Here is a 21,048-nt window from a genome sequence, read left to right as displayed (position 1 = left end):
CATTCTAGAAGATTTCGACCAGGTTACATTACAGTGGACGGCTATAGTCTAGTACTAGGCTGAATGGACAGAATACAACACCACGAATTCCACACGCTGACTTGTTGCAAGAGACGATCACCGAATGTTAGGTGTCGTGGAATACAAAAAGGGGCCGCACTGCGTCCGCGTGCAGTTTCGAAGTCGCAATCTTTATATCGCCTGCGCCTCAAGGCCGACGGGGAGACACATGGATGGAAACCCGTAATATTTAGGTTATCGTCCAGCCATAAGACCTCAGCCATGGCGGTTAAGTCTACCGTTTCTCAACTACTCTACGTAGCTCCGGTGACGCCTGGGACGGCAAGAGCTTGTCTTTTACAGTATCGTCCTTGCTTTATGATTTTTAAGAGACTGACGGCAGCCGATTGTCACTTCTCGGGTTCTGCTGTACTCTCTGTCTTGTACTTTCTCTCCTGGATAGCGTCAATCGGCAGCTAGCTAGCGTCGCAAGAACGCATATCTTATCTCCTAGCCACGCTTCTGTTCTCTTCGAATACTTATCTCGGAACTGACGCACAACGGAGGAGCCAAATGGCACAACTTGAACAATTGTTCCGATGCTTTGCGTTGCGTTTGCTTTGGTGAGGGGAACTGCTGCTGGTTCCTCTGCCACATGGTTCGATCTTTCGCCACAACATCGCGAGTTCTTGGTGGGATACTGCTTGCTTGCGCTGCGGCTTAGAGCAATTCCAATAGTATAGCCAGCTGCTAGCTATAAGCCAAGTGCCATGTCATCTATAGCTAATATAGAGCCAACATATACAATAGTGAGCTATAAAAATGTAGTACTTTTACAATACATGGCCACCTTTTAGTCTCACATAGTCGCGCAGGAAGCACGTCTTAGAATTGGCTACAAGATAATAGCTCACTCCTCTTCTCTCTCCTAATCTCTCTCCTCCAACTAAGCAAACTTATAATATTTTATCTCTTATAGCCAGCTGAGTGTACCTTATTGTACTTGCTCTTAGCCAAATTCCAAGTTCTTTTCTTGGCGGAATTATCGCTCGAGACACCAAATTCCATTCCATCCGTCCTGCCTTTAATGCAAAGTAGCGCTTGACGTGTCCATGTTATCGCTACAAGAATTCAGTGGACGATGCTTAAGCACTTTTCTTTTTCAGTTTGATAAATGCATTAAAAAAACCATGCATAAATGGATGCGTCTTGGCTAATAAATCAACTCCTTAAAATGTGTTGCGTAGTTTAAAGATCGAATATTACAATACCACAAATACTGTGGCTGAAAGTTTCACAAAACCACTGACGAATGAAAACCGCAATTCTTGTAGAGTAAATTATTTCGTAGAACCCAAATAGAAAGATCTACTTCATCTCTCACAGTTTCGGACATCGGTTTCTCTTCATTTCCTTCCAAATACAAGACTAGACTTGTTCCGTATTAGAAGTATTCATTTTATTTTCAACTTTTGGTCAAAATTAATTTAAATCCTTAGCTTGTGGAGTGAGTGGCTCGAATTAAGCGAATGTATTTTCCCAGATTTTCTTCTAAACTATCAGTTTTTGACTAAAAGTTTTGAAAACTAAGAAAACTTTAATCGGCTTGGGCTAAATGACAATAAAATTTTCTAGTTAACTCGCTACCCATAGTTTGAGTTGCTGAAATATTTTCAAAACTTTTGAAAAAGTTGGATTTTGAACATTTTGGCCAAAAGTTATAGAAAATGGCAGGGAGAGTTGAGCTCGAAGTTTTGTATTTTACTCACTGCATGAAGTTTAAATTACTAAAACATAAAAACAAAATGTTTGAAAATTTAAACTAATTATAGTCATGAGTTTAAAAACTGTGAAAATCTGGAAATGGTTTGGTTCAAGTCATGTCATGTCTCGAACAAACAAACAAACAAAATTGCTTGTGCGACGTTAACGTGACTTGTGGGCATAGGTGTCACAAATGGTGTCAAACAGACTATCTGTGGGTGTATGTACTAAATAGCTAGTAGTGATAGGAGGAGATACCTCTGGATCAACTATAATTTAGGTTTTCTTAGTAACACTGTTGCGAGTGATTGTAATTATATCAGTTAATCTATAAAGCCTTCTGATTAAAAAATAAATTTAGGTTTTGTAAGACAACTACGCCAATAGTTATAGTTTTTCTGACAAAATTTTCTTGGATTGCGATTTTTTCTTTAAAAAAACTTAGACCAAATATTTTTGGTTTATTGATGTTTGATCAGTTAAAATCGTTGAGAGCTATTCACAAGAAAAACGTTTTTTGTGTCTTGACAGATTAGGATTGAAATTTTATAGCAGTATCGGCTTATTTTGGGTTAAATCGTGAAATTTGGGTTTTGCAGTTTACGCCAATAGTTATGGTTTTGTGACAAAAAAAAAGGGTTATGTGTTAAAAAAAAAATCCTAGATCAAACAATTGTGTTTTTTTTTTGAACAAGTCGCCGGGTGAAACACACCCGATCAAAGCTGCTATATTAAAAGCTGGAGTACAAGCAGACCCTATGATTACAAAGAATTACACAGGGATCCAAGACAAATAGCAAAGAAGACCCTAGATAAAACTCGACACGCGATCAAGTCCTCCGTTGTCTTCTTCCTCCAGTTCCAGCTCCGGCGACGGTCTGCGGCCGCATCTCCGGGGAACAAGCCACTTGGAGATGAAGCCGAGGAGAACACCGACAACCAGAGCAAGCAACATCGGAGAGGCAGCCCTACTGCCGTTGAGTCCGACGTGAAGACGGAAGCCGCCTTAGAAACGTCAGAGATGAGCTCCACAGAGAAACCATCACCGCCAGCACACCAATCCCGAGCTCACGCCACCACCATGGGGTATGAGGAATTGAGAGAGGGACCAGCAGCGACGAGTACAACATCATCAGGAAGAAAGAAAGAGCAAGAACTGATCTGCGTCTCCGTCCCCCTCACCACTACGGCCGGTCAGGTCGGAAAGCCACACCTCAGCTTACCTCCACGCCCCTCCCCCGCCACCATGGCCGGCCAAGGGAGCAGAGAGGCCAGCTTCTTCTTCGACTGATGATTCCTAGGCACCTTATCAAAGGGATGTGCCACCGATGAGCTCCAAACCCAGATCCACCACGGATCTGGAAGGAGGCCACCAGCGACGGGCCACCCGGTGCCGTGCCAGAGCACCGGAGAGGCAAACAGCCCCTGCCACCTCCAGATCAAGCCTCTGACAACCTCGTCGACCCCTCCCCCTCACCACCAAGGCCGGCCAGGAGCGGAAGAAGAGGCGTGAGGAAGAGCTTGAAGAAGATGACACCAGCCTTGTTGAAGAGATCGGTCGAGGAGGGCCCCGTGGACTCCGGCCACCGGAGCAGAGAGGAGAGCCGCCAACGCTCGGCCCGCTCTGGAAGAAGCCAAGAACCAGAGCTTCTACTCCTAACCTAACCGACAAAACGCCGGGAGACTAAACCTAACCTAGAAAACTAAGGCTGGCGCCTCTCCTCCGCCACCTCCGACCGGCATCGCCGCCGAAGGGGCTAGGGATCGGGCCAGATCTCGCGAAAGCGTGTCTAGCTACTGTAGCGAGCGGAGAGGAGGGATGGGGGAAAGTCCGTTACAATTGTGTTTTATTGATGTTTGCTAAGTTTAAAAAAACAACTAGAACTATCGTGAGAAAAATGGTTTTTGCCTCTTGACAGAGTATGATTGAAATTTTATGGTAGTACTGGTTTTTGTTGTACCAATGTTGTCAAATTGTTTCATGACACTTGAATTCTGCTTTTTTGTGTTGTCCAATTTATTAACTTTCAATTGAAAGCATTTCCCTTGACCTTGTCCAGCTCCTCTTTATTCGGATTAATAGTTACAGAATCTATCTCCATTGTACAAATATTTACATCCTCATATGAGAAGTCTCGGGAACGAGGGACGAAAGTGGAAAAGAAGGAACGAATGGTGAGCTCGTTGCATAAGACAAGCTTTCAATCCTTGGAATCTAACCACTTTTCACAGCATCTAGATGGCAGCCGCGAGAAGATTCAACGACGGCCGGCCATGGCGCCATGGGAAAGAAAAACCTGCAGCTGCGATGTCCTATCTTCTAAGCACGTGTCAGCATCAGCCTCACAAGGTCACCGTTGGCCATTACTGCGGCCAGCTCTCCTGCTTGACCATCGAGCCACCTGACGTCGCGGTCCGTTTCAGGGCCTCACAGCGGGATCTCGAAGAGGTCGGAGTCGGGATCGAGGTCGCCGGCGCCGGCGCCGCCGTTGTCCTTCCTGCTCTTGCTAACCCGCGAGGTGTCCGTCCATCCGGAGTCTACGCGGCCCATGGAGAAGAGCTCGCCGCTTTCGTCGTCGAAGTCGAGCCCCACGGACCCGCTCCGGCCGTCGTTGCCCAGCGAGGCGGACCGCACGAAGCACGGGTTGGCCGTGCGGCGCGCGTTGGCCGGCGCGTACCGGAACTTGTTCTGGCCGAGGTTGACCAGCGCCATGACGTCGAAGCTGGAGGCCAGGACCGGGTAGAGCGGGCTGGAGAAGGCGTCGGCGTTGCAGCTCACCTTGTGGACCTGCTGGCCGTCCACCGTGAAGTACACCTTCCGCTTCGCCGGCTCGAAGCCGAGGCCGACCACCTTGTCCACCGCCGCCCACGACGACTTCTCCGACTCGTACACCAGCTTCATCCCTGAATTAATATGGTCAACGAACTGTTAAGTTCATGATTTGCACGGAACAATCGCGGCGAGAATTCTTGAAACATAACGCGCTTTGTATTACCGTCGAGGTAGACCGCGCCGTTGGAGTGGAAGCCGATGGAAGACGTGTACGTTCCGGCCAACGACGGCCGTGGCGGCGTGGCGGAGCCGGCGGCGAGGCCCAGCGACATGACCTGATGCCTCTGTTTTTCTCCCTGGCCATCTTTCGCGGGTCTGGTCTCCTTGATCACGTTGCTGGTGGTGTCGGCCGGTGCAAAATCGATGAGCTTGGAGCGGTCGCTCTCGCCCGAGCCGTCCTTCCCACGCCTGCTCGCCCGCGACGCGGACCACTCCGGACGCCGCGTGTTGAGATAGATGATGGTGATCTCGAAGTATGCGTCCTGCGAGAAGGGCGTGCCGGCCATGGGAGGGCCCGGCAGCGGCATGCTCATCCTGGCGACGCTCAGCGCGTTGCTGCTCGCCAGGTCCTGGTCGCTGCGGAGGGGGCTGGTGACGCTGCCGGGCAGCCACTTCTTGCTGGACGCGGCGGCGGCGGGCGCGGTCGCCGGGTTGAGCCGCACGGCCTGCATCCGCTCGGACGACCCCACGGGGGCGTCCCAGGCGGCGTCGGCCAGCTCGCCGCTGGTCCCGGCGTCGCAGACCGGGCAGAGGCCCCAGAGCGGCGACGAGGCCGCCGACCTCGCCCGCGGCGGCGCCACCGCGAACACGAACTGCGCCCACCCGTTCTCGGCCGCCTCGATCACCAGCCGCGGGTGGTCGCCCCACTGGAACGGGCCCTGCTGCTGCTGCTGCTGCTGCGCGCCTGACCGGTGCTTGGCGTGGTGGTGATGGTGCAGCTGCTGGAACCGGACGCCCACGCGGCCGCTGCTGGCGTTGTACTTGGCGTTGAGCTTCTCCAGCCCGCCGGGGCTGGCCGAGGCACCCGCGCCAGCGGCACCGATCGGCAGCTCCGGCGGCGCGTTACGCGGCAAGCGTCGACGCCGGTACACGTAGAGGCCGGCGGCGACCAGCGCCGCGACGGGGAGGGCCACGCCGAGGAGCAGCGTGAGCCACAGCGCCATATATACGTCGCCCTACTTGGGCAACCGTAGCCGGGCAGAGGAGGACATGGACATCGAGGCTCGGGTCGGATCGATTCTGTTGTGTGCGTGTCGCGGAAGGTTGCGAGTTCTTGGGGATTGTTTCCCTTGGTGGAGGGTCGCCGGCGGGGAGGAGGAGAAGAGCTGACTGCAACCTGCACCTGCGTGACTGGCTCAACGTAACGGAAGAAGGAAACAAGCCAACAGTTGAATTGGAGGTGGGGGCTTTTAAATTGCGCGACAGCGGCGTGTGCATTTGGTGATCGTTTGAGAGATTGTTTTTGATCGTCTGACCAGATCGACGGAGGCACGGAGAGCATATCTGCAACGGGAAAATTACACACGTCGCGCCACACCAGTTTACTACGGAAGTACGGAGTATTTGTTTATGGTTTCGCTACTCGCTCAAGTTTTGCAACATTTGATTGCATGGTGATTCATACAAGTAACAAGGGAGTGTCTACTGTATAGCCCTCAGTCTACTGAGAGTTAGCTTAACTACGTCAGCCCGATTCGGTTCACCCACTTTCGGCCTGGTTTGCTTTGTTGTTTTGTTGGGCTCTTTTTTTTTAGATCAACCGCTGCAATTAGTTAACAGTAAAACTCACCTAGTTAGGAGCCACCACAACGATTTTGCGTCTACAGCCGTCCGATAACTTTCTTGAACGGTCCAGAGATGGCCCCGTCCGGCCGAAACGTCGTAGAAACCTGCTTCCACCGTAACTCCCGTCAAAAGCAGTCCAACAGTGTTTGGGCCGCTACTCCTCGGGTAGACCTGGGCATTCTCAGGTTAACTGGGCCGAAAACGGACCATGGGTACTAGATGCTCACCATCTGATCCACTTTGATTTGTTGGCGAGAGGAAAAAATCTCGTCCGTACTAGAGAAGCTCTCGCCGTGGGTCAAGGTCGATGGAGAGAGGTGAAGAGTGATGCAGCGCAGGCGATTGAAACAGCATTGAAGCAAAGCACTGATGTACGCCTCTTGCCGGCAATTAATGGACGTACGTTACTGTATCGGCTTCCTACTTCATGCGCCTCTGTAGCTTCGTCTCCTCATCAGTATTTGGACCTCCCTCCTTCCCTCTACTACCTCTCTCTCCCTCACGGGGTGAACAGGATGGTACGCCCAACACCCCAGCTCTCACTAACAGATGATGGTGAGGCAGCCGAGAAGGTGCGTGTGAGGAGAGCTCCAGGCATCCATGATGTTGTGCGCGGCTCGTCCCGTCCTCAATAGGGTGAGGCGCTCCTGGTGGTGGAAGATCACAGGGAGGCTGCAGAGCGGCCAGCCGGCCATGACTTCCATCTCGCCATCTCCAGAAATCTTCGATGGATTCGATTTTGAGGTTCAATCCCCCTCCCCTTCTGTAGTTTCTCTGACATCGATGGGTTTTGCCTAAGTAGCCGCCCTCATGCTGGTGGTGCAGATCTTCCATGTCCGTGGAATGTGGGGATTTGAAACTCTCATCCTGATCTCTTCCTATGGTTTGATCTTGATGTTCAAGTTGGAAACATTTAATCTGGTTACAAAAATGTTTATGGTATCCATGGATTATTTGGCAGATATAAAAAAATAGCATGGACAGAACTATTTAAATGGTATTTCCTAAAAGAGCAACATGTTTAATGCAATTTAAGTAGAAATTCCAGCGAGGCGAACTTGATGTCAATTAGAGAAACTCGCCGGCCTTTTTCTCGACAATGAGAGATGAGGACGAGCAGAAGCACCGCTGTCAGCGACTTGAGGATGCAGCCGTTGCTGTGGCTCACCAACGCAAGACACCGCTGCGTCGCTGGCCCTGGTTGCTCACCTTTTTTTAATCTTTGTGCGATGACGTTCTATGATTCTCCTCTCTTAGGGTTACAAAATTTACCTCCTGCATGGTTTGTATCTGCTAGAAAATTGTATAAATTTGTGCTTTGGCAGGCAGATCACTACAGATTCAGACCACCGACTTACCATAGATCTGATTAGTTCCATTTGCCTTTCACCTATCAGGAGGCCAACTTTGAGATTGTTTTAGGGAAGGCAAGAGACTTTATATTCCTCTTATGCAAATAGAATTGGTGTATGTATTTCTGGTTCTAAAAGTTTCATGACAATTCTACAGTAGCTTTTGTATGCTTACTGACAATGATCCAACTATCTTATATGCTTATTATGCTCCTGGTATATGACATGATCGATGAATGATTGTTTTCTGTGCAGAAACTATACCAAAGGAAAGAGGATTCAAAACTATTTTATGACGGTCCCAAGTACACTCTTGAATAGATCTTTTCTGAAGGTTGTATGTGTTGTTATAACTGCAGTTTTTTTTTTCCTCCGCCCATTGGCAAAATATTTGTCAAGTTATTGAAACGTTTATACACTGTTTTCTGAATCAGTATGGATAAAGTCTGTACGATATGGTTACATGTTCAGACTGTTGCTTACCACTTGCATTTTTGTGAAATGTTAGTGCGTTGAGCTCTTACATGGAGGTACTTGCGCTCATTGACCTATGACTTTGATTGAGATATTCGCCGAACATTAGTCCAACAATTGTTGTTTTATGTTTACTACAAAAGGTTATTTTCAACTACTACTGTTGTGTTCATATTAGTACTTCCGCCGTTTTTTAAAAAGCTTCTCAACTTTGTCTACATACGAAGATATATAGACATGTTTAGCTATAGATTTATCCGTATCTATAAAGTGTTTCGAAGCTTTTTTAGGAAAGGGGGAGTATTAATTATCTGGTGTTCTTTTATTTCTTATCTGAGTTCAGGGGTTGAGAGGTTAGTTTTCCTTGTATCATCGGCACTGTTTATTTAATATTTATGGACTTGGTAGTGTAGAATGATTCCAGAATTTTTTTATCAGCACTTGGTTACTAGACGGTTTTAGGTGCCCACTTGTTGCATGTGTGTTATCAAAGGCGTTTGTTAGATATATAGACTTATTATCCATGATAATTCATTTTATTTGGAAGCACAATGTTCCGCATCTGAATAGAACTAGAGTTAGGCTTGCAAATAACTACCTGCCCTAGATAGAAAGAAGTTGTGCTGACAATTTAGTTATTCTTCACTGAAAATTTACATCTCAAATAAAATATTTGGACAGGTGAGGACACTTAGTCTACTTAATTCCAATCTATTTATCTGTTCCAAATTAAAACCTTTTGGAACACAGGTGTATTTATTTCACATATATATTTAAGGGTTGAACCACAGAATAAGTGGCTTGTAATTTTCTTTCTATCATTTCCATCAAGGGGGTCAACTTGAATCTGAACTCTTTATAATTTGTTTTAAAGAAAATGGAAAACTCTTTTAGTTTAGTAATCCATTCTTGTTATGTATGTCCACAGCTGGATGCTACATGAAGCGATAAGTTTCTTAATAAATCTCCTTAGTTTTTATCTACGTATCTTTTTTGTGGGTGGCTGATCGTCTTTTTTTTTTCTCAACTGTACCTTCTCTTGAGTAACTGCAAGATCACATTATCCATTTTCAGGGAGTGTCTTTGCTAATCAAGAATGAAATGTCCCTTCCACTCGGAAGATGGATTGATTTGCCCGCTATCAGTTTTAATCATACATTGGCTTGGTAGGTCTTCTTTTTCTTGTTGCTGTCGCGCATTTGTTGACAGCGACAATGAGAAATAACCAATCATAGAAATAAGCAGTATAATATTTGGAAAACTAATTGCTTATGTTTTGTACCTCTATATTTTCAAAAATTCGTGTCATTATCTTCAAAAATATACGGGCGCAGCAACGCGCGCAATCATGGTCTAGTATATTAAATAACCGGCATACTCAGATGCCAATAAGCTTACAATGAACTCCGTTGGGGAAACCAACCGGGTGTTACATAAATTATTTCCGCAGCCTACACTAGCTAATTTATGCGCTACGCGATTCGCATCACGACGTGCGTTGTGATCAGCAAACGTCTTGAGCATCTCTTTTATTTCCTCGACAAGGGGACCGTGAAAGGACCGGTCCAAATCGCTGCCCTTGAGTTTTGCCACAGCACTGAGACAATCTGTCTCCAAACAAATTCTCCTCAAACCCTTCCTCCTGGCAAGGATCAGTGCACGCTTGCATGCAAGGAGCTCAGTGCGTTCCGGGTCAGAGACGGAGGGCAGAAAATGATATTCAGCTGCCACAAACGTACCCTTATGATCTCTGATCACCGAGCCACAGCCTCCATTGCCTAGAGAAGACATGAAAGCTCCATCAGCATTAACCTTATACCATCCTTCCTCAGGCGGGAGCACTGCCAGTGCTCCCTTGTTCTGTGCGTCTCTTGCTTCGTGCCCGATTTGATCGCCAACCATTCGTCAACTAGGGCCAAAGATCGCCGAGCAATGGCCTCAGGTTCTTCTAACTTCACCTCATCCCTCGCATCATTCCTTTCCAGCCACATCTGGTACAGCTCCATGATCCCTACCGACAGCTCCTTGTCCGGTAATATCCCTAGCCAATCCAGGAGCCATCCCCTGAGCTCAGTAGCACGGTGGGTTCCTTGACGAGGACCAGGCAGTTGAAACCCTGAAATTTCTCTAGTTTTCTCCAAGGTCGCCACCGAGTGAGGGGAGAACCAAAAGTGGTGGAGGAGGGATTCCTCCCTATTGCATGCAATACATTTAACCCCGGGCTTAATCTTCCTTCTCTCTAACTCCGCACCCACAGCTAGGCCGTTCTTGATCAGGCGCCAGACATGGATCCGCACCTTCCCTGGTACATCCGCACTCAAGAGCGAAAGCCACCCACGGTGTTCCTCGCACGAGCTCGACGATCCTGCCCTATTCTCCCGACTTGTTTTTAGCTGCATGTGGAGGTGATAGGCCGATTTGACATTGAAAATTCCATTTTTGGTTTGGTTCCAAGCAATATAGTCGTCTGTTCCAGCTCTTCCCACTGAAATGTTCAGAATGTCTTCGACATCACACTCAAAAAACAGCTCATTCAGCTTCAGTTCATCCCATCCTTGCCCATTAGGCAACAGCAGCTCAGCAACTTTGCTTACAGAGGTTTGGGGTTTATGTCCCAGTGGACGTTGAAGCCCTTCCCTCGGTATCCATTTGTCCTTCCAAACATCGACTAAGACACCATTACCAATTCTCCATATCAAGCCTTCCTGGAGAAGGCTGCTCCCATGTATAATACTTCTCCAAGTATAGGAGGCAGCCCCTGGACACTTAGCAGACAAAAGCCCCCCTTCTTTGAAATATCTAGCACGGAGGACCCAGGCACACAGGGAGTCAGGGTTGGTGAGCATGCGCCATGCTTGTTTCGCCAAGAGCGCCTGGTTGAAAGCATAATAGTTCCTGAAGCCCATCCCTCCCCTCCTCTTCGCTGTGCACATTCTGTCCCAACTGATCCATGGGACCTTCCTTTTCCCCTCCGCGGACCCCCACCAGAACCCCGATGATATTGATGTAAGTTTGTTGCACATCTTCTTGGACAACATAAAGCAGCCCATAGGGTAAGTAGGAACCTCTTGTAGTACAGATTTGATTAGAGTTTCTTTCCCTTCCATCAATAGTCCCTGCCCTTTCCATCCATGCACTTTACTCCAGGATCTATCAGGAATGTGCTTGAAAGCCCCATCCTTCGATCGCGCTACAACTGTTGGTAGGCCCAAGTATCGTTCAAAAAGGGCCTCACATGAAATACGAATGACATTTTTGAGCTCCTCTCTTCTATCAACCTGGCATCCTTTCCCAAAGAAAATAGATAACTTTTGCATATTTACTCTTTGCCCTGAGCACTCCTCATACGCTTCCAGAATACCACGGAGTGCTATAAGGTTGCTCACACTTGCCTCCAGAAACACGATGCTGTCATCGGCAAAGAGAAGGTGAGTAATCGTCGGCCCTGCCCCTCCAAAGCCGACCCCAGAGACTTGTTTCTCCCTCTGAGCTTGACGAAGTAAAGCGGAAAAACCCTCCACACAGAACATGAAGAGATAGGGAGACAAAGGATCTCCTGCCTTAAACCTCTGGATGGGGTGAAAAATCCGAGATACCTCCATTCAGCTTCACCGAGAACCGAGCAGACCGCACACAACACATGATCATCTGTACCCATCTCGTGCAGAACCCCAACTTCAACAACATCAACTCCAGAAAACTCCACTCTACCCTGTCATAAGCTTTCATCATGTCAAGCTTTACAACACAGAGCGGGTTATTCCTTTTCCTCTTCCTAATGGCATGGACACACTCATACACGATGAGCACATTGTCTGTTATGAGCCTGCCTGGAACGAAGGCACTCTGCTCCTCTGAGATTAAAATCGGAAGAATTCTTTTCAGCCTATTTGCCACCACCTTCGATGCAATCTTGTACAAGACATTGCACAAACTTATAGGACAGAAATGCGATAAAAACTCAGGTTGATTAACCTTTGGTATTAGCACAAGAATAGTATCAATAAAATCAGCAGGACACTCCTTGCCATCCAGAAAGTCATGAACAGCTCTGCATACCGAGAGCTTCAACAAAGACCAGTGTCTTTGATAAAAGAGAGCCGGTAGACCGTCCGGCCCCGACGCCTTCGTAGGCCCCATCTGAAATAGCGCTTCCTCAATCTCCATATCCGAAATCACTCCCGTGAATGCTCGATTCATATCATCTTTCATGGAGGCCTCGATCAGCTGCAGCACCCTATCCGAGTTGCCTGAACCATCCGATGAATAGAGCTCCTCGTAAAAGGCCAGTGCCATTTGTCTCATCACAACGTTTGTGTTACATAGTGAGCCGTCTTCTCTGCGTAGTCCACGCACCGTATTTTTCCTTTTCCGATGAGACGTACGGTTCTGGAAAAATCTGGTGTTACGATCCCCCGCTTTCAACCATTCTTGCCGAGAACGCTGACGGTACATAATCTCGTCCCTTTCATACACCTGATGCACCCTGTCCTCTATCACCATGATCTCCTGCGATGACCCCGAAGATAGGGCATTGAGCCGGGCTTCATCGAGATTGCTTATTAGCAGTTTCAGCTCTGCATTTACCGACCCAAAGTCCTCAAAACTCCATCTTTCATGGTACTGGACACGTCTAGGAGCTGTCTCCTCAGACTTGCAATGCTGGAGTCTCCACCTGCTGCATTCTTCCATGCTTCCTTCACCATATTGTCATATTTTTCATGTTTGGTCCACATCTCCTCATAAACAAAGCCTCTATATCCCCCTTTAGTCCTGGTAACGTCCTGGTCAGAAATAGGGGCCAACAAAGCCAGATGATCTGACTCCTCCGTCATAATGTGTTCAATCTGTGTATTGGGGAATAAATCTAGGAACGACGCCGTCGCCGTTCCCCTATCTAGTCTCACTTGAACATTGTCATGTCCACTTCTTCTATTATTCCACGTATAAAGATAGCCCTTGTAGCCGAGATCAGTCAATCCACAGTCCAGCAAACACTCTCTAAATGTCGTCATTTGAGATTGGTTTCTTGGGTTCCCTATTAGTTGTTCCTCCTGTGAGACAACCTCATTAAAATCTCCCATGCACAACCATGGCAGGTCATCCTGTGCACGGAGATACTGGATTGCGTCCCAAGTCCTTTGCCTCAATTCTGTCCTCGGCTCGCCATAGATGCCAGTGAAACGCCAGTGCTTTCCTTCATATTTGATTTCAGCATCAATATATCACTACACCACGACCTGACCAAACCTCAACCCCATCACGCCACCATAGAGCAAGGCCACGGCTCCTTCCATCACAGTCAACTGCCACACCATGTTTTAACCCCATACTCCATTTCAGTCTATCCATAGCTTTTGATCTCTTTTTTGTTTCACTTAGGAAGACCACACTTGGATTGTAGGATTTGATCAGATCCCTTAGTTCGCCTACTGCCGCGTCCAATCCCAAACCGCGGCAGTTGAGGCCCAGGGCAATCATTGGTCCCGGCGGCCCTGCACAGCAGGCGCCGCCGATGGGTCTTCGAGTCTATCAAATACAGAGTTTGTTCGTTGCCTCTTTCCTACCGAGCCAGAGTCCTCTTCTCCTATCACCTGCACATTCACTACCATCCAAACCGGTTTCGGTCCCCTCTTGCGGTTTTTGTTGCCCTGTGGCTCATATATGTCATGTCTTTCCTCCTGGACCTGACTGAACCTAGGCCTTCGAGTGAACGTGCCCATCCTGGTCTTCCTCTGCTGTTCAACGGGAGATTTCCCGCCTTGTTGATCATAAACCCTTGCCATGTGGCGTTTCTCCGGGCTAACGACCTCAGCAGAGTCAAAGCGATGTTCCCTCTCGCCAGTGCGAGGGGAACTCGAATACTCTTGATCCTACACCCAGCTCCTTCTAGGAGGAATGTCACGAACAGAGATGCCCTCCCTATGATGTGAGTCTGATCCAAGAGACCTGCTCCCGTAGCTTCTTGATGACACCGTCTGTCTAGCTGGAGGTGGTGGCTTGTAGTTCCTGGCAGGGGAGGCACGCAGCCACTCGCCCCATTGTTGTCCAGCTTCCTCCACCGCATGACACTTCTCCTCCGTGTGAACCAAGCAGCCACAGTCGAAGCAGAAGTGTGGCACTTCCTCGTATTTCAAATCGAACCATTTACCAACCTCTTCCTCCTCCAATTCCTTTAGGTTTACCCCGCGCATCAGCGGCTGGTCTACCTTGACAGAAGCCCTGATCCTCAAGTCTTTTACCCATGCCATACCATCTTCATCCACATCGGTGCCAATGTATTTCCCAACCTAGTTGCCGATCAGTTCACCGTAGGCCGTATTCATCATATCCATCGGCAAATCTAGCAAAAACCCAGATATCCAGAGAATCGAACACCATGTCAGACGGGCGGATGGATCCATCATAGTCCTTTACCAAAACAACGTTGAAATCAAATTGTCAGGGCCCCCTTTCTTGACATGCTTCCAGTCACCCTCCGATGAGAAGCGTACCACAAACCGGTTATCCCCAATATCACGGAATTGCGCAGATCAGTGCAAGCCCCATGCCTTCTGCATTGCCCGTTCCAGCGCTCCTATCACAAGGTTCCGGGGAGAGCATACCTTGCCAACGATCGCTGATACATCTCCAACGTATCTATAATTTCTTATGTTCCATGCTAGTTTTATGACAATAGCTACATGTTTTGTTCATACTTTATAATGTTTTTATGCATTTTCCGGCACTAACCTATTAACAAGATGCCGAAGCGCCAGTTCCTGTTTTCTGCTGTTTTTGGTTTCAGAAATCCTACACAGGAAATATTCTCGGAATTGGACGAAACAAAAGCCCACGGTCTTATTTTCCATGGAAGGTTCTAGAGCACCGAAGAGGAGACGGAGAGGGGCCACGAGGCGGCCACCCCATAGGGCGGCGCGGCCCCACCTCTGGCCGCGCCGCCATATGGTGTGGGCCCTCGGGAACCCCCATGTGCTGCCCCTTCGCCTACTTAATCCCTCCGTCGCGAAAACCCTAGTACCGAGAGCCACGATACGAGAAAAGTTACTGAGACGCTGCCGCCGCCAATCTCATCTCGGAGGATTCAGGAGATCGCCTTTGGCACCCTGCCGGAGAGGGGAATCGTCACCGGAGGGCTCTACATCACCATGCCCGCCTCCGGACTGATGCGTGAGTAGTTCATCCTTGGACTATGGGTCCATAGCAGTAGCTAGATGGTTGTCTTCTCCTCTTGTGCTATCATGTTTAGATCTTGTGAGCTGCCTATCATGATCAGGATCACCTATTTGTAATGCTACATGTTGCGTTTGTTGGGATCCGATGAATATGGAATACTATGTCAAGTTGATTAATTGATCTATCATATATGTGTTGTTTATGTTCTTGCATGCTCTCCGTTGCTAGTAGAGGATCTGGCCAAGTTGATACTTGTGACTCCAAGAGGGAGTATTTATGCTCGATAGTGGGTTCATGCCTCCATTGAATCCGGGACGATGTGATGAAAAGTTCTAAGGTTGTGGATGTGCTTGTTGCCACTAGGGATAAAACATCGATGCTTTGTCTAAGGATATTTGTGTTGATTACATTACGCACCATACTTAATGCAATTGTCCGTTGTTTGCAACTTAATACTGGAAGGGGTGCGGATGCTAACTCGAAGGTGGACTTTTAGGCATAGATGCATGCTTGGATGGCGGTCTATGTTCTTTGTCGTAATGCCCTAATTAAATCTCATAGTAGTCATCATGATATGTATGTGCATCTCTATTCTGTCAATTGCCCAACTGTAATTTGTTCACCCAACATGCTATTTATCTTATTGGAGAGAAACCACTAGTGAACTGTGGAACACGGTCCATTCTTTTACATTTGAAATACAATCTACTGCAATCTCTGTTCTATGTTGTTCTTCGCAAACAAACATCATTCTCCACACCATACGTTTAATCCTTTGTTTTCAGCAAGCCGGTGAGATTGACATCCTCACTATTAAGTTGGGGCAAAGTATTTTGATTGTGTTGTGCAGGTTCCACGTTGGCGCCGGAATCTCTGGTGTTGCGCCGCACTACACTCCTCCACCAACAACCTTCACGTGGCCTTCATCTCCTACTGGTTCGATAACCTTGGTTTCTTTCTGAGGGAAAACTTACTGTTGTGCGCATCACACCTTCCTCTTGGGATTCCCAACGAACGTGTGCATCACGCGCCATCAATCGCCCACTTGGCGCAAGGAGCTTGTGGCGCACTTCCGCTCTTGATCACCAGGCATGTAGCCTCCTTGTCTGTCACCAGCAGATCACCCAACTTTGCTGATAATCCAGCAGCAAACTCATCCGCGCCAGATTTCACCGGCGAACGAGACGGCGTCCTGGATGAGCCGCCCCCTTCACCGGAGTCCTAGCCGCTGAAGCCATCACGAACCATACCCATGTACTCCTGGAGATACACCGGATTGGGAGAACTCCCAGGCGCACGTGCAGATCAAACTCTTGCCGTCGAGATCCGACCCGCGGAGTTTTTGACTCTAATTCGACTGATGAAATGCGTCGCGGAGTGCATGCATGCGAGGCGAGTGGCAGGGGAGTAGGAGGAGGAGGAGGAGGAGTGCCCGTGGACTCATTCTGTTCTCATTCACTTAGTGAAGGTAGAATAGGTGCTCTTATAAGTAACTCTAACTCTCTTGCAACTAGCAAATATGACTAAACTTTGTCTGGGAGGTCCTATACCCCCACTCATTGCAATGCAGGGAGGCGCGCCGCCTGAAGGGAGCGCATGGTGGGCCAGCCTATTTCGCTCGCTAAATCCCGAATAATCTTCGGCACCAACACTGTTTTTTCAATTTTCAGAGAAGTTGACTGGTTTTCTTTCTGGCTTTTCATTTTTGAGAACTCTAAGCATTTTTAAATTAGAAAAAAATTAAATATGGACAATTTTGAATTTGAATTATTTTAAATCTGAACTTTTTGAAATCTAGAATTTTTAAATTAGAACAAATTTCGAAATTTGAAATTTTCCAATATCTAAACATTATCAAATATTATTTAAAATCTGAAGTTTTTTCAAAATCTGAACATAAAAAAGAAAACCGAATGGAAAACAGTAGAAAACTGCCCACCAAAACCAAACCAAACTAAATAGACGGAAAAAAAACCCGTGGTGCCACCGAGTTGGGCCAGGCCCAACCATCCAAGGGGGTATGCGGCGTGCCCGTTTCGCTCCACAGTGGGTATCATATAGGATTTTCCACTTTGTCTCCCAAGATCCCCAATCTGCCATACTAGATGACCCTTGAGATGTCATGATTTGTTTGCTATATGGGTTGCGGCCCATATAAATGGAACCGTCCCTCACTAGATATCACAGACACATCATATGGTGCATTACTTTTATTCACTGTTTAATATAAGCGACAACCATGATGGTTGTATAGGAGAGTGGTTCATACACTGCCTACTCTTTCTTACAAGCTCATGGTACATTTCTCAGCTCCTGGTGTCAATTTCCGAAGTCGTGGTCATCAGATGCTAACTTTTCATGTCTAAGCTTCAACAAGTTCATGCTAAAGCTATATGTGAGAGTCATACTTTTGACAACATGTAAAAAAATTTCATTAGGACATTGTTAAGAATTAAATTCCACTACTTAGCATTAAACAATCTTAATTTCTACGTTGTGTGCCTTTGCTTTTAGATTATTAACCCCCAAGAATGAGGCTAAGTGATTCAAGATCTGAGAAAATACCTTTGCCATTGATGTGACATCATTGATGGCAAGACCTTAACTAGTAGGCGGCCTTGCCAGTTGCAACGATGTGCAACTCTCGTTCTCTTGTTTTGTGTTTTCTAAGATCATGACAAGCATGCTAGCGCGTCAAGTTAAACCTAGTTGAAAGACCGAGGATGTCGCCTAGAGGAGGGGTGAATAGGCATTTCAAATTTTTATTACTTTAGGTGATTGAGAAAGTGCGAATAAAACTAATGTTTAACTTGATAAGCACAAAGCCTACATATTAGGGTTTACCTATGTGAACCAATGACTTATGCTAAGCAAGGCAAGCAACAAGGTGATAGAAAGAGATATAACTTCAAGCATGAAGGCTATCACAAATTAAAATGCATAAGTAAAGGAGCTAGAGTTGAGGAGTAATCGAGGTACACGGAGACGACGATGTATCCTGAAGTTCACACCTTTGCGGGCGTTACTCTTTGTTGGAGCATTGTGGAGGCACAAGGCACTCCAAATGCCACAATGGCGCACCATATTCTCCTTGAACCTTCTCACCAAAGGGGAAATCCTCAATCTGAGGCAGCACCTCCGCCCGTGGAAAGCGCTACGAGCCCCCCCAGATGCAGCGTGCCACGAGTGGCACTGGGGCCTGCTTGAGCTCCTGCTGGTCCTCCATCACCAGTTTCTTTTGCTTGCGCTCCTGTGGTAGCGTTGTTGGCGGCGTGTTCATGTTGTTCCACTCCTGTTGGGGGCGATCCCGGTGGTCGCGGCTGCAGGTTGCTTCCCGTAGGTTGATGTTGCCCTTGTGCTCGATGGCGCTTCCGCTTGGGCTGCGCGTGGTTTAGCTGACGCATCTCCCCTACGGGAGGTGGTCTGCGATCGCGTGTGCACTCCCTCTGGGGCACTCTCATTTTAAGAAGTAAAACAAAATTCAAGTAATGAGATAACTAACTTCCAAAGAAAGCGAAGTTCCAACAAATAAACCAAACCCTCCATACTTTTCATGATGGCACAAAGTTCTGGAAACAAAAAGGTTTGTATTCCAAAACGAATACTTGAAACAAGAGAGTGTTATAACAAATATAGGAGAGCTCCCAAAAAAAAAATAGTGCATTATGATACGTCTCCAACGTATCTATAATTTCTGATGTTCCATGCTTGTTTTATGACAATACCTACATGTTTTGTTCACACTTTATATCGTTTTGATGCATTTTCCGGAACTAACCTATTGACGAGATGCCGAAGTGCCAGTTCCTGTTTTTTGCTGTTTTTGGTTTCAGAAATCCTAGTAAGGAAATATTCTCGGAATTGGACGAAATCAACGCCCATGACCTTATTTTCCCCGGGAGCTTCCAGAACATCAAAGAAGAGTCGGAGACGGGCAGCAGGGGGCCCACACCATAAGGCGGCGTGGGTGGCCCCCTGGCCGCGCCCCCCTATGGGGAGGGAGCCCTCTGGCCCCTCCGACTCCGCCCTTCCGCCTATATAAAGTCCCTGACCTAAAACTTCGATACGAATAAGCCACCGATTGATGAAACTCCAGAAAAGCTCCAGGGGCGCCGCCGCCATCGCGAAACTCCAATTCGGGGGACAGAAGTCTCTGTTCCGGCACCCTGCCGGGACGGGGAATTGCCCCCGAAAGCCATCTCCACCGCCATCTTCACCGCCATCGCTGTTCCCATGATGAGGAGGGAGTAATTCTCCCCTGGGGCTGAGGGCTCTACCGTAGCTATGTGGTTAATCTCTCTCTATGTACTCCAATACAATGATCTCATGAATTGCTTGCATAATTGAGATCCATATGATGAGCTTTGTATCGCTATTAGTCTATGTGCTACTCATGTGATGTTATTAAAGTAGTCTATTCCTCCTGCATGGTGTAATGGAGACAGTGTGTGCATCGTGTGGTTCTTGTCGTAGATTATGATCATAATCTCTTGTAGGTTATGGAGTTGATTATCGCTATGATAGTATTGATGTGATATATTCCCCCTTTCATAGTGTAATGGTGACAATGTGTATGCTATGTTAGTACTTGGTTTATTTTGCAAAGATCTATTATGCTCTAAGGTTATTTAAATATGAATGCCGAATGTTGTGGCGCTTGTTAACTCCGGCTTGAGGGAGCTCTTGTAGCCCTACACAACGAATGGTGTTTGTCATCCAACAAAAGAGTGTATGTAGCACAAATGAGAGAAGTTATTATTTATTATGCGATCAATGTTGAGAGTGTCCACTAGTGAAAGTATGATCCCTAGGCCTTGTTTCCAATACTGCAAACACCGCTTACTTACTGTTCTACTGCATGTTTACTCGCTGTCATATTTTATTCAGATTACTATTACCACTCATATACATCCATACTACTTGTATTTCACTATCTCTTTGCCGAACTAGTGCACCTATACATCTGACAAGTGTATTAGGTGTGTTGGGGACACAAGAGACTTCTTGTATCGTGATTGCGGGGTTGCTCGAGAGGGATATCTTTGACCTCTTCCTCCCCGAGTTCGATAAACCTTGGGTGATCCACTTAAGGGAAAACTTGCTGCTGTTCTACAAACCTCTCGCTCTTGGAGGCCCAACATTGTCTACAAGAATAGAAGCACCCGTAGACATCAAGCTATTTTCCGGCGCCGTTGCCGGGAGGAAAGGTAAAAGGCACTCATACTCCGGTCCCGTGTAACTAAGTTATTTTCTCGTTGCCGTTGTAAGTGCTCGAAGCTATTTCCTTTAGATCCTGCAATTGCATCTTTTGGTTTCTTGTTTACACTAGTTAGGCATAATGGAAAGCAACAGGTGAGCTTCTTATTCTATTTCCCGAGTTAAGACATGGATTGTTTGCTGCGAAAATTAAAAAACCTATGGAATCTTATTTGCATGCTAGTACCAATGATATTAGTATGAACGCTTTGAACACCATTGTTGCTAATGATATGGAAAATTCTAAGCTTGGGGAAGCTGGTTTTGATGAGCATGCCATTTTTAGTCCCCCAAGCATTGAGGAGAAAATTTTCTTTGATGATACTTTGCCTCCTATTTATGATGATTATAATGATAGTTGTCTTTTGGTGCCGCCTACTATGGAGAGTAAATTTTATTATGATTATA

General features: G+C 47.1%; 1 protein-coding gene across 1 annotated transcript; it reads right to left on the bottom strand.

Moving 5' to 3' along the window:
• Window positions 1-3,804: 3,804 nt before the first annotated feature.
• On the bottom strand, window positions 3,805-6,027 carry LOC124687716. Its single transcript, XM_047221468.1, has 2 exons — window positions 4,761-6,027; window positions 3,805-4,668 (listed from the first exon to the last, which is right to left on the bottom strand). Exons 1-2 carry the CDS (start codon window positions 5,758-5,760, stop codon window positions 4,193-4,195), a joined length of 1,476 nt encoding a protein of 491 aa, XP_047077424.1. The 5' UTR covers window positions 5,761-6,027; the 3' UTR covers window positions 3,805-4,192.
• Window positions 6,028-21,048: the final 15,021 nt, after the last annotated feature.

This window comes from Lolium rigidum, chromosome 2 (genome assembly GCF_022539505.1).
Source record: "Lolium rigidum isolate FL_2022 chromosome 2, APGP_CSIRO_Lrig_0.1, whole genome shotgun sequence".
Taxonomy (NCBI): Eukaryota; Viridiplantae; Streptophyta; class Magnoliopsida; order Poales; family Poaceae; genus Lolium; species Lolium rigidum.
This window is presented reverse-complemented; position numbering and strand designations above follow the sequence as displayed.

Coding starts and splice junctions, on each gene's coding strand:
- LOC124687716 (XM_047221468.1), bottom strand. CDS start 5,760: ATGGCGCTGTGGCTCACGCTGCTCCTCGGCGTGGCCCTCCCCGTCGCG. Junction 4,669..4,760: donor CGGCGCGGTCTACCTCGACG/GTAATACAAAGC, acceptor ATATTAATTCAG/GGATGAAGCTGGTGTACGAG.